The sequence below is a fragment of the Ctenopharyngodon idella genome, chromosome 4 (assembly GCF_019924925.1).
Source record: "Ctenopharyngodon idella isolate HZGC_01 chromosome 4, HZGC01, whole genome shotgun sequence".
NCBI lineage: Eukaryota > Metazoa > Chordata > Actinopteri > Cypriniformes > Xenocyprididae > Ctenopharyngodon > Ctenopharyngodon idella.
In genome coordinates, this window is record NC_067223.1 from 18,627,395 (window position 1) to 18,641,939 (window position 14,545).

At 40.9% G+C, this 14,545-nt stretch overlaps 1 protein-coding gene across 4 annotated transcripts in view; it reads left to right on the plus strand.

Annotated features, from left to right (window-relative positions):
• Positions 1-14,545, plus strand: part of LOC127510576 (NACHT, LRR and PYD domains-containing protein 3-like) — a 62,617-nt gene that overhangs the window by 28,702 nt on the left and 19,370 nt on the right. For all 4 annotated transcript variants that reach the window (XR_007929676.1, XR_007929677.1, XM_051890219.1 and 1 more), the window contains exon 10: positions 8,953-9,123. Coding sequence is in view for 2 of the 4 variants with exons in the window: in XM_051890219.1 (XP_051746179.1) it covers positions 8,953-9,123 (171 nt within the window). In the remaining 2 variants the exon portion in view is untranslated. The remainder of the gene's footprint in view (positions 1-8,952; positions 9,124-14,545) is intronic.

A 14,545-nucleotide genomic window follows, 5' to 3' on the forward strand; every position in this document is an offset into this window, starting at 1 on the left:
GTATATTGAAAATAGCAGAGGGCCTAACACAGATCCTTGCGGCACTCCATAATTTACTATCGTTATCTTAGATTTTTCCCCGTTTAAATAAACAAAATTGTGATGGTCTGATAGATACGACCTAAACCACCGTAATGCCTGTCCCTGAATACCAGTGTAATTCTGTAGTCGATCTAGGAGTATTTTATGATCTATAGTGTCGAACGCAGCACTGAGATCAAGTAGCACTAGTATTGAGATACAGCCTTGGTCAGAAGCTAGAAGTAAGTCATTTGTAATTTTAACGAGCGCAGTTTCTGTGCTATGATGAGACCTGAATCCTGACTGAAATTTTTCATAGATAGCATTTTTTTGCAAGAAGGAGCACAATTGGACCGACACCACTTTTTCTAGTATTTTAGATATAAATGGAAGATTTGAAATGGGTCTGTAATTTGCCAATACATTTGGATCTAATTGTGGTTTCTTAATGAGAGGCTTAATAACTGCTAACTTGAATGGTCTTGGAACATGACCTAGAGATAAAGATGAGTTAATAATATTGAGAAGAGGCTCTTCTGCTACAGGTAACAATTCTTTCAGTAGTTTAGTGGGTATTGGATCTAATAAACATGTTGTTGGTTTAGACGCTGTGATAAGTTTATTTAGCTCTTCCTGTCCTATAGTTGTAAAGCACTGAAACTGTTCTTGAGGGGTGATAATTGAGGCTGAATCATAAAACTCTGTCAAAGGTTGTACATTTACAATTGTATTTCTGATGCTTTCGATTTTTTCAGTAAAGAAATTCATAAAGTCATCCCTACTAAACTGTAATGAAATGTTTTGTTCTGGTGATGTCTGTTTATTTGTTAATCTAGCCACTGTACTAAAGAAGAACCTTGGATTGTTTTGGTTATTTTCTATTAGTTTGCGGAGATGCTCGGCCCTGGCTACTTTTAGAGTCTTTCTATAACGGGACGAGCTGTCTTTCCACGCGATTCTGAAGACCTCTAAACGAGTTTGTCTCCATTTGCGTTCTAGATTACGAGTTTCTCTTTTGATAGCGTGAGTAATACTGTTGTACCATGGTACAGTATTTTTCTCTCTAACCTTTTTTAATCTCATCGGTGCAACAGTATCTAATGTACTAGTGAAAGTGATGCACATACTGCTAGTCATTTTCTCGAGATCATTTGTGTGTTTGGGTACAATGAGCAGCTGAGACAGATCAGGCAGTTTATTTGTGAATTTATCTATAGTTGTTGGGAGAATTGTTCTACCTACTCGATATCGTGGCACAATTTGACAAATATCAGCAGTATGCAGTACGCATGTTACAAGGTAGTGATCAGTGATATCATCACTTTGCGGTAGAATTGCTATATTGGTAGGATTGATTCCATGTGATATAATTAAATCTACTGTATGATTAAGACGGTGAGTGGGTCCAGTGACGTTTTGTTTGACCCCAAACGAGTTTAGTAAATCTGTAAACGCTGCCCCTAACACATCATTTGTATTGTCTACATGAATGTTAAAATCTCCAACAATCATCGCTTTATCAACGTTGACCAATAGGTCTGAGAGAAAGTCTGCAAACTCTTTTAGGAAATCAACATAAGGCCCTGGAGGTCTATAAACGGTAGCCAAAGCAAGAGATAGTATCGACTTTTTACTTATATCTGAGAGTGTAACGTTTAGCACGAGAATTTCAAATGAATTAAACCTGTAGTTTGTTTTCTGGGTAACGTTAAGAATATCTCTATAGGTTGTTGCAACACCACCGCCACGGCCAACCGGACGGCATTTATTTTTATAACAGTAGCCAGGTGGACAAGACTCATTAAGACCGAAATAATCATTTGGTTTAAGCCATGTTTCAGTAAGGCAAATTACATCAAGACTATTATCTGTGATCATTTCATTTATAATAACCGCCTCAGCGATCTAATGTTTAGTAGCCCTAGCTTTAGAAATTGTTTTTGTTCAGTAATTTTGCGAATTTCTGGTTTGATCACGATCAGATTTTTTCTAGATCCTTTATATTTATTGTTAAACCTCACTATTCGGGGAATAGACACAGTTTCTATAGACTGTACTACACTCACATTTCTATCAATTAAGTGGGCAGAACACAGACTGTGATTTGAGGTTTGACTTACTAGTCATACGGTGCGAAGTGTCTTGGATATGTTCTCCGACAGAAGATCAGCTCCGAATCTGCTGGGGTGCAGGCCATCAGCACGGAAGAGCCTAGGTCGCTCCCAGAAAAGATTCCAATTATTTATAAAGAGCAGTTTCTGTTCAGTACACCAAGACATTAACCAGTCATTTAAAGCAAATAATCTACTGAACTTTCATGTCCATGTCGGTACGTCAGAAGCGGTCTGGACACGATGATCCTCGTCGCGGGTGATGTGGCTCGTACCGTCTCGATCAGGCTCCTGAAGTCCTGCTTCAGCACCTCCGTCTGCCGCAGCCTGGTGTCGTTCACCCCCGCGTGCAGAACAACAGCTCCGATGCTCTCGTCAGCATTCAGGATCGCGAGAACCTGTGTAGCGACATCGAGAACACGAGCACCAGAAAAACAGTGACTGCGCACCTTACCTTTGGTTGTGGTAGCGTGGACGTGGCGGACGATGGAGTCTCCAATGACCACGGCGTCGCGTTCTGCCTCGCGAAGAGGGGAGAAGCGGTTCCTCGTCGAGACCTCGAAGACCGGGGGCGGCGGAGGGAGAGAGGTCCTGGTCCGAGGCCTGGCTCGCGCCTTCCGTTGCTGAAGAACCCAAGGTCCCTGGTGTGACGGCGCCGGAGTGAACGAGGGCTGGGATGAACGCGTTCTGGGTGCTCGGGCCCTGTGCAGAGAAGCACACGGCGTAGAGGAAGCAGGAGTGTTAATATCCTGCTGCAAACTTACCGAGGATTGGTGAGCGTCAGCACGGGATGTTCACTGCTCCCGTAGCTCGGCCTGCTTCTCCAGAAGGGTCCGAATCTGTCGTTCCACGGCCTCCAGCTCCAACTGCACCACATGCAGCTTGAACGTGTCCTCACCTGCACTCAAAGGTAGAGACACATCCGATACACTCGCCATTAGTATAGATGAACAATAATATTGTGAGTGAGAAGAGTACAAACGCTAGTGTGACCACGCCGCTATTGCTAACGGGCTAAAGCTAGTAGCGAGTGTTCGGGAAGTCGGATAAAACTAGCGATATCAAGGCAATCCGAGTGTTTTTTTATATAAAATAATGTTGGGGATGTGTTCCCCTGCCGTAAAAGAGAGAATGATAGGTTATAAATATGATTTTAAGAGAAAAAAAACAAGCAATTAGGAATCAACTCGACGGAGCTCTAACTCAAACAGCGCGGCAGCAACAAACAGGTTCGATTAGATTCACGATTCATAGGTGTCAGGGTGCGTGAAGAGAGAACGCAAAAGCAGAAGATTTGTGCAACAGTTTATTTGACACTTCTGGGTATAACAAACATCCAAAGTGTAGTGACACACATGGGCAAACAAAGACACACGGAACAGGTCCAAACACATGAGACGAGCCACACAAAACAATCTACTGACAACATGGGACAGACACCTCAGAGAATAAATCGGAAATGGGAATAAGCGACAGGTGAGGGAAATCAGCTTGTGATCTGTGCACACCCGCGCCAAATAATCAGCGCTGATTGCCCAGGTCACGAGCTGCAGAAAAATGACAGGACACACACAGACAGCAGGTAAAAGTCCCCCCCCCTCCCTCAGGGACGCCTCCTGGCGTCCCCGGAGGACTCACTATGACACAGATGGAATTGGTCAATGAGAGCGCGATCCAGAATGTCACAAGCCGGAATCCAGCATCTCTCCTCCGGACCATATCCCTCCCAATCTACCAGGTATTGATGGCCTCTACCCCTTCGTCTCACATCAAGAAGCCGCTGAACAGTATAAGCCGGCGACCCCTCGATGAGTCTGGGAGGTGGAGGGGCAGAGGTCTGGGGCTGAAGGGGGGGTTGAATGACGGGCTTAAACTTAGAAACATGAAAAACTGGATAGATATTCTTAAACTGGGGGGTTCATTTGAGTTGAACCGACACCGGACCAAGCACCTTAGTAATAGAAAACAGTCCAATAAATTTGGGTCCCAGTTAACGTGAGGGAAGTCTGAGAGGGATGTCCTGGGAAGATAACCAGACCTTCTGACCACTCTCGTAAAGTGGGGGCTTAGTACAGTGACGGTCCACCGTAGATGAGACTAGGAGGGAGTTATGTGCGTACTCGAACATGGTTAATCTGGAACTCCAAGATGACACTTCCGCGGACACGACACAGCGCAAGACCCTCTCTAGATCCTGATTAGTGCACTCACCTGATGTGTTGGACATGTTCGCTCTCGTTCTGGGAGAAGATCAGGATGTCGTCAAGATAAACAAATACAAACCAGTCGACCATGTCTCTGAGCACGTCATTGCAAGTGCCTGGAAGACCGCCAGGGAGTTTGAAAGCCCAAAACACATGACCTTACTGAAAACCACTCTCAAGTCATGGTAAGCCTCCGGTACATTCGCCAGGTTTACTGACTCTTCCTGCAACACAGAATGAAATATAACAGGGGAAAACGCAGGACCCAAACATTGAGTTAAACAAAAAGGGCTCCATGCCAACACAGAATTCAGAGCCCAGTCAACGTGAGGGGCCACCAGAGGGTGGCAAAGTATTGGTAACGCTCACCGTACATGCTCCCTTGGATGGTAAGCACCGCCCCTTCACCGGACACGAGGCCGCCACATGCCCCGCTTCCCCACAGTAAAGGCATAGATTGTTATTGAGACGATAGCGCCATTCAGTGACAGTCAGCTAGGCTCTCCCGATCTGCATAGGCTCCACCTCAGGCAGAACGAGATGCTGAGAAGACGGTTCACCTCCCGCTCCAGATGTAAAGTTGGTGAAGAGCTCGTGAGAAGACACGCCCCTCCGATGTTGTGAACGGATGGTGAGGTTGACTAATCCGTCGTAGCTGGGAGATAATTCGAGAGAATAAATCTCGTTCTTGATAGAAAATGATCCCACTGCGCCTTGGCATTCCCTCCGCATGACGCAGCGAGCGTGCGGAAGTCGATCGAGTAGTCAGAAACCGACTGACCTCCCTGTTGCAGCAATGATAAAGCCCGAGCTGCCTCAGTCCCAAGAGCAGAGCGGTTGAAAACCTTGCGTAGCTCCTCCAAAAATTCTTTAAATGAATTGCAATATTCATGTCCATGGTCCCACAAGGCCGTTCCCCATTCTCTCACTTGCCCAATCAGGAGCGTGATGGTAAATGCCATCTTAGAGCTTTCTGTGGGAAAACAGGATGGCTGGAGTTAAAAAGTCAGAAAACACTGAGACAGGAAAGAACGGCATGAATTGGGCTCACCAGAGTATGGAGCAGGTGGATTGAGTAGAGGTTTGGCACAATGGGGAATGGCCACCTTAGGTTCGGGTGAAGGAGGTACCGTAGGAGCTGTGGGAGGGTTGATCTAGACCCGATCAAGCCGTTCAGAGAGCTGGGATCTGCTGGAGAGACAGCTCTAAGAAAGTGCGATGAGAGGCAGTCATCTCCTATTGCTGCCTTCCCAGAAGAGCGCCTTGCTGCCTGAGGATTCGGTGAATGTCTGCGTCCTTTGCTGAGTCCATGAGGGTCAGTAGATTCTGTCAGGGTGCATGAAGAGAGAACGCAAAAGCAGAGGATTTGTGCAACACTTTATTTGACACTTCTGGGTATAACAAACATCCAAAGTGTAGTGACACACACACGGGCAACAAAGGAATGTGAGAGAGTTCCAGAGCCGTCCGTACAGACACCTGTGGACACAGGCTGTGGAGGCTACCTCAGGTGTGATACCCAACGGGACGGGGAATGAGACAGAACAGCAAGCGCACAGCCAGCTGTATACTCCTCGTCTAGACATCTTGGGCACAGCAGTAGAACAGGTAAGAAACGAAGACACACGGAACAGGTTCAAACACATGAGACGAGGCATACAAAACAATCTACTGACAACATGGGACAGACACCACAGAGAATAAATGGGAAACGGGAATAAGCAACAGGTAAGGGAAATCAGCTTGTGATCTGTGCACACCCACACCGAATAATCAGCGCTGATTGCCCAGGTCACGAGCTGCAGAAAAATGACAGGACACACACAGACAACAAGTAAAAGTCGATGATGCACCCTGATCCATGACAATAGGTGTTCGATTTGATTCAAGAACGATTTTTGCAAATTCAGAGTGATTCGATTCGAGACGATTCACATTAAAATTCGATGCGATTCGATTAATTCGTTTTGATTCTGCATTTTTATATATATTCATAGGGTTATTGAAATGCTTTCCCCAATATGTCTTAGTCAGGGTGCAAATTACTCAGCGACCTTCAGGGGGTTAGGGGGTGCTAAAAAAACTTGTATTGTTAATGTTAGTTCTTAATGATGCTACATAACTTTATTTTAATAGCCTATAAAAATTGGGATTTGTAGAATATAGCCAAAGTTTTAAAAGGCTTTAAAAGTATTGTTAGCTCATTTTAACTATTGTGTATAGTGTTAATGGCTATACAACCTTATTAAAGTGTTCCAGGTACATTAAACATACACTTCCATGGATGGACTACCCTAGAATATCATGCACTTTCCCGACTAATCCTAAACTAACTTTTCTTCATGGAATAGTTATGAAAAAAGCCCTCTTTGTTCTCTTTATATGGAACATTTTCCTTATGATGACTCCTAAAGAAAATGTTTCGAGTGTCTACTGTTGCTATAGTAGTGAACCTTTAATGCGCATCTGATTGAAAGATAAACCGCGCGCTCTTATTTCAGTGTTGTTAATGTTGTAGTTATTTCAGCAGTTTCCTTTGTACATTTAGTTTAACAACATTAAATTTAATTTATCATTCATTGGAACTGTGCATATGCATTTAGACACTCACATTATGTGTTTGCTCCATCCATGCAATAAATGCGCGCCCTTGAATAAGCCGGTTTTTACTTCAGCTTCTCAGGAAATGTTAATGGTATGACCCATTTCCGTAAAAAATCATTTTTTTATCTTATAGAAAATAACGGTGACGTTTCCATGCAATGAAAACATTTTATTTCAGCAGTAGTGACCACGCAATGACTTGTCAGCTTTATCAATGACTTGAGCGGTTTGACTCAGGACTATTGCTGTCTCAAGAGAGCTGTCGTCTGCTCATGTGAATAGCAGTGTCCGTTCTGGTGAGAGCTCCATAATTCACGCATATAGTCATTTAATGTTTATATATTTTAAAGCACTGAATCGCTATTGAATCGTGATTAATCCAATTCATTTTAAATGGATTATTGACCAAAATGAACGATTCACGATTCAAAAATACATGTCACAAGATCGATGCATATGCATCGTCATGATTTGTAATCGATGCATTGAGAAAACAAGTGAATCAATACACCTCTTGCGGTACTTTGATGTCATACACTGACCGGTCTGCACAGCGCCGATGCATCTCGACCAAGCCTAAGCTTACATGAGGTATTTCCCTTGATATAATCGCCTCACACTCCATCCCAGTAGGTGGTGGAATATGCACCATAAGCAGATTTGCCAATCACCATAAAACATCAAAAGTAGAAAAAGATCACATGAGGAGCAAGATTGTGCAAAATAAAAGACATGAAAACATAAACTAAACCTAGAACAGAGGTGATACTGCCTCACAGTGCAGCACTAAAGCAAATAAACTACCTTTTCCAAAACTTGTTTGATTGTCTTCTGCTCAAGGAAATACTTTTATTCCTTAATCTGTTAATGGGAATTTATACAATTATTCATTGTTCATGTTGGTTTAGTGGATTAACTAATGTTAACAGAAAACTTTTGTTTCTAAAAATGTATTAGTAAATGTTGAAACTTACAATAAGGTTATAAAATGTTGTACTAATATTGTCCATGATTGGTTCATATTAACTAATGTAGTTAATGTTAACAAATGAAACCTTATTGTAAAGTTTTAACGAGTAGACAATGTGTCTGATATGTGTTTTTACTATCTTTAAATTAATGATACATCACCCACTGGCCACCCTGCTCTCTAAGATATCGGCATCAGCCATCGGTTGACCACTGTGAATAATCAGTAAAACCTAAATTGCTTTAATCCAGTCAGGTCTCTGAGATCAGGAGATAAACTTCTATTGGCAGTTCCCCGCTCCTCAAAAAAATCTAGGGGTGATAGAGCTTTCATGGTCATCGCCCCAAAACTGTGGAACAGCCTCCCTTTGCAGATTCAGCAGGCTTCAACTTTAGAAGGTTTTAAGTTTCAGTTAAAAACGTACCTTTTTAACTTAGCGTTCGTTGAGAATAGACCATGTTTGGAGATAGCTTCTTGATGCTTTTATATATTTTATTTCATTCGATCTTTCATTTGTCTTGCCTTTATGTATTTTATTGTATCTTTTATCTGTTTTAAATTCCTTTGTATTAATTGGTTTGATATATATTGCTTTATGTCTTTGTGATATTGTGAAGCACTTTGGGCAATTGAAATTGCAGTAAAATGTGCTATATAAATGAATAAAGTTGAAGTTGAAGTTAATCCAGTAAATGTTAATCTTGAAATATTAATAACAAATAAAATTCAGTAAACCCAAACTCCATCAGGTGACAGAAATAGAGAAAAAATCCTTGGAAGAACCCAGGCTCAGTTGTAAAGCTATAAAAAGCTATAAATCTTAACACAAATATTTTTTTTCAAACATGCTTCATTTGATCTAGGAAAATTGTCACTGAAAAAAATACCGTACAGTAGTAAAATTCTAGTTTTTGAAGAATAACGTTAGTTTAGCTCAGCCTCTTTACTGTATATAAGCTGTAAAAAAATAATGGAAAATATATTTAATATTTGTATATAATATTTCCATCTAATTCTGTGATGTGATTTATTTCACTTGTAGGTTAAATAATTGTAACTTAACAGACAAAAGCTGTTCAGCTCTGGCTGCAGTTATTGGATCAGATACCAATCTGAAAGAACTGAGCATGAACAATAATAATCTGCAGGATTCAGGGGTGAAGCTGCTCTGCACTGGACTGAAGAATATAAAGTGTAAATTGGAGATACTGAGGTAAGTTCCGTAACACTGAAACCCTATTGTAATTGTTCAATTTTCCAAGGACCAGCATTCTCCCCTAAAAGTGATCGGGCAGATCAAACCGTAAGTCATAGTGACTTGAAACTTTGAGGGCTGGTAGTACTCATACCGCCTACAGCGTCACAAAGACTCGCCCCGATCAGCCTGACGGGGATGCTACAGCAGTCAAAAGTACGAAATGGCTCGTAACTCCTGAACCGTTAGGCCCGGACTCAAGTGTCTTATATTGTTGGAATCCTTGGCTCAAGGCGGACAGGATGCAGATTGGCGAAATTTTAGAGTATTTTGGTTTTTTTGAAAAACCTACTTTTGCGAACTAGTCCTAGGTTTTTGACTCGATAAGAACCAAACCAGTGCAGAAATTATCTCTGGAGTCTGAATATCAATAATTATGAAAAAAAAAAAGCTGAAATTTTGGTTTATGCTCGCTAAGGGGCGCCAAAAGGTATGATTTGGGCGCAGCCACTTCTACTAAAATGGCTATAACTCGAGAAAGAAATTAGATATTTGCACCAAACTCGGTTCCTGTGTGTAGGGGCTCAATCTTTGGTCATGATAAAAAAAATTGTGTCGATTGGACAATAGGTGGCGCTATAACTTGAAAAAAACATGAAAATAGCTGTTACTACGCAACCGTTAGTCCGATCGACTTAAAATTTGGCATGCAGTGTCTTGGTCCAAGGGGGTATGAGGGTCTATGAGGACATTGGCGTATCTCAAAAAACATGGCTGCCATCGGCCAATGAAATTTGAGCACCTATTAGACGAGGTTAATGGAGGCTGATCAGAACGAAACTCAGTGGGCATGTTCAACTCATGGCCCTAGAGGTGTGTACGAATTTTGAAAGAAATCTGCCACAAGTTGGCGCTAATGAGTTTTACGCCTCAGTAATCACGTGGTGTTTCACAAATCCACACAATATGCATATCATTTGATAGATGTCCTCATGCTGAACAACTTTGCCTCAAGAACCAATGCTGTCAATCAAAGCGTTCATTAATTATTCGTGAATATGTGAAAAACCTACTTTTGCGAACTAGTCCTAGGTTTTTCACCCGATCGGAACGAAACCAGTGTAGGACAATTCTCTGGACTCTCTAGATCAATAATTATCAAAAAAGTTGAACTTTACCCTTTGGGTCGCTTTAACAGGGTCATTTAGAAAATGGGTGTAGCTAAATATACCCTAAAGCCTAAACGAAAACTCAGAACTTCACGTGCACATGCAGCATATCTAAAGAGGCAAGCCAATTTTTGTGTAGATCGGACCATAGGTGGCGCTATAATTGTTAAAAAACTTTAAAAAACTTTTTTTTTTTTTATTGGTTTTAGTTGAAAATATATATAACTTTGGTTGTGGTCAACTTATTTTCACGGGAGTTATGTCCTTAGACTCCTGAATCCTTGTTGAGTCCAAAGCCTTTGGTTTGTGCTACATTGTGATTTAGCGCTTAATTTTAATTTTTTTGCGAATCTTCAAAACCGTTAGTCCGATCGATATGAAACCAGCGTAGGAAACACGAAACCTAAGTTGGTTTACTATATATCTCAGCCCAAATGTCAAAATTTTGCTAGGAAGTGGCAAAAACATCCAATAAAAGTCTCTCATGGGTCATTGTTTATGCTCTCTTATATATGTGTCTATAACTTCAAAACGAAATGAGATATTTTCACCAAAATTGGCACACATATGTATGGACAAACTCTGAGGACACCCAAAAAAAAAGTGGTGGAGATCAAGCAATAGGTGGCGCTATAACTGTCAAAAAACCTTTAAAATCATATTTTTTCTATAGTGAATTGCCTGATACTGTCATTTAGTGCCACCAGATGGCAGCAGAAGGCCACTAATATAGTTCAAGGTTTCGTCATTTATAATCCCTTTAAACTATATAAATCCTTATAATAACATTACAAATCACATTTTGTCAAGGTTTACCACTTCATTTGTTCATGTGACATATGTCTTTGCAGTAATATAACATTACAATTACATTGTAACGTGGAATCTGCATTTTTTTTTTTTTACCACATTATTGATTTCAAATATCCATTTCTGCAACAAAATGTTACAATACAGAAAGGTCGGAGACAATGCATAACAGCGTGTCTGTGACACAAAATGTGTGTGTAAGCATGTTTAATTAATGGAGTTAACATGGAAAATAAACTTCAGATAAAACAGACACTTTTAAAATGAAAGTGAGCCAATAAGAGGTCCTCTGCTGCCACCTGCTGTCTAAAATAGTAATTTTGTCATACTACTCACTAATATTGTTCTATAATTCATATTTAGACTTAATAAAATCATTATTTTAACATTTATTAACACTTTTTTGTCAAAATTAATCTACATTTCCATCAGAGTATTCGTTTTAACAGTTACACAGTTAACAGCCACATTAGGGAAAAGGAAACCTGAAAATGATGTTTTACTGAGATTTGCAGAAAACATCTTTACTCTTCATGTATTTCAAATACTGAATCTACAAGAAAATGTGTGTGTGTGTGTAAGCATGCTTAGTATGTATCAAGTATTATTGTTTAAGCCTTTTCTTTCTCTGTGTTTGTTTTACCATATATCATAGCTGTTCCTCCATGATTTAAGTGGTTACATGCTTGCTAAATAAAACAATTCCTTTTTCCGCATTTGTGCTTAAAGGCCTTAAATGCTTGAACCCCGATAAATGCTGCTCGCAGCTTTAATTGTTCTTGTGTTTTTTATTAAGAAATAATAATGAACCACAAATTAAGCATTCATTTTAAATTAAGGAGAAAATCCAAATATCTTTCATTTTTTGTGGGTATAACAAGTTACGTGGGTATAACATGTCATCAGTCCTATTTGTTTTCTTGATAAAAGTTTGATGTTTAATATTAGCGAGTTTGTCATTATGCTATTTTATTGTTGTTGTATTTTTCATTAAGAGTAATATTGAATCAACATTAAGTATTAGTTTTGTTCGAAGAAAAGGAAAGATCTAATGTTAAAGATCAAAATAAGAGTGTAGTGAGGTTAGTTCTTCTGGGAAGGAGGAGGCAGGAAAGAGAGAACCTTCAACACTTTAATATCAAAATAAAAACAAAACAAAAGTTTGTGAGGCAGTGGTTGTTGGGTGCTGCCCCTTTAAGGACGCTGGTACGGTGAGCACATGTGATTGCTTAGAAAAAAGTTGCAGATAGAAAAACACTGATAGAGAAAGCCATGTTGTTCTCATGTTAAACCTCACTTAACTTCTATAACAACTCCAGTTTGAAACTATAACTTAAAACTATATATTCCCAGCGTGGTGAGTAATTCATATGTTTAAGTGAATTGATAATTTCTTATATGTTGTAGATCGCTATTTGCGATCTACAACATATGGATGATCCAGTGGATGTTAATAATAACTCATTGTCAGTAGTCAACGAGCAAGTTGTGGATCTTTGGAACAAGCAATCAGTCAAAGAAGATGGTCACTATACACTTCCAATCCCTTTCAAAGAACATCCACCACAACTGCCTAATAACTACACAATGGCCAAACATTGATTAGACCTTTTAGGAAAGAGGCTAAAGAAAGACCCAACTTCGCGTCAGAAGTATACAGAAGGTATCTCAGACTCTTTGCTGAAAGGATACGCAGAAGAGGTCGTTGACATTAACAGAGAAGATGGTTGCATGTGGTACCTGCCACATCATCCAGTGCTACATCCACGCAAGCCAGAGAAGGTTCGTATTGTCTTCGATTGTGCAGCACGGTATCAAGGTACTTCTTTGAATGATCATGTTCACCAAGGCCCAGACCTTACTAATAAGCTACTCAGAGTTCTTCTCAAGTTTAGACAAGAACCCGTTGCTCTGAATGCGGACATCGAGAGCATGTTTTATCAAGTCCGAGTGCCATCTGGTGAAAGAGATGTGCTTCGCTTCCTGTGGTGGGAAGATAACGATCCGGACAAACCACCTAAGCATTATCGCATGACGGCTCACCTTTTTGGAGGTGTCTGGAGTCCTAGTGCTGCCAATATTGCCTTGCAATGAGTGGCTGAAGACAACTGTGGGAACTTCTCTGATGTCACTGTGGAAACAGTGAGATGAAATTTCTACGTCGACGATTGTCTTAAGTTGGTAACAACAGAGGAGGTTGCCATCAAACTTGCTTCCAAACTCTGGGAACTGCTCACCTGTGGAGGCTTTAGATTAACCAACTAGTTAAGCAATTCTAAGGAAGTGATGAAATCAATACCAGCTGAGGACTGGGCAAAATCATTGAATGAGGTAAAGCTTGACCAAGAGGATTTGCCATTTGAACGAACACTGTGCGTCCTTTGGGATGTGGAAAGAGATTGCTTCACATTCGACGTCAAGGCAGTGGACAAACCTGCAACAAAAAGAGGAGTATTGAGCACTACCCGTTCCATCTATGATCCTTTAGGATTTTCAAGCCCTTTCATGCTCAAAGCAAAAGCCATCTTTTAAGAGTTGTGCCGCATGAAAGTTGACAGGGATGAGGAGTTACCGTTGGACATGGCTGCACAGTGGCGCAGATGGTTAAACGACTTGCCTCTGTTGTCAGCACTGACAATTCCAAGATGTCTTAGACCAACATCCACTAGTTGCTTGTTAGCTACTCAGCTCCATCACTTTTCCGATGCTTCAGAACTGGCTTACGGTGCTGTTTCATACATCAGGATTGGTGACACTTGCAGGCTGGTGATGTCAAAGCCCAGACTTGCACCAATCAAGCCAGTTAGTATACCACGACTGGAGCTACTAGCAGCGGTAGTTGCTACTGAGCTGGATCAGCATATCAAGTGCCACTTGGAGATTCCAACTGAAAAGACTTTCTTTTGGACAGACAGTACTATCGTACTTCAATACATCAACAACAAGCATTGTTGTTTCAAGACGTTCGTCGCCAACTCTATTTCAAAAATACATGAACGTTCAGAACCATGCCAGTGGAGACACATTGACTCTGCTTCTAATCCTGCGGATGATGTCTCTCGAGGAATGAATATGGAAGAGATTTTGTCAAGTGAACAATGGGTATCTGGTCCGCACTTTCTACAACTTGAGGAGGAACCAAGTGATGAAAAATGCAGTGGACAGACTACTGGAGTGATACTCCAGTTGGCATCGATTGAAAAGGGTTACTGCTATCCTGTTGCATGTCAAAGCTTTGTTACGCAAGAAAGCAAGTGTATTCTCAAGCCAAAACCAGTTCCCTTCTCAAGCTTAAACCCTTTGAGAATGAAAACAACCAACTCCTTTGTGTGGGAGGCAGACGAACAAATGCCCCAATTCCCTTTGAGGCTAAACATCCAGTGATTCTACCTAACAATTATCACGTCACCCAGCTGATTATCAGTCACTACCATCTTCACTTGGGTCATGCAGTTCCAGAG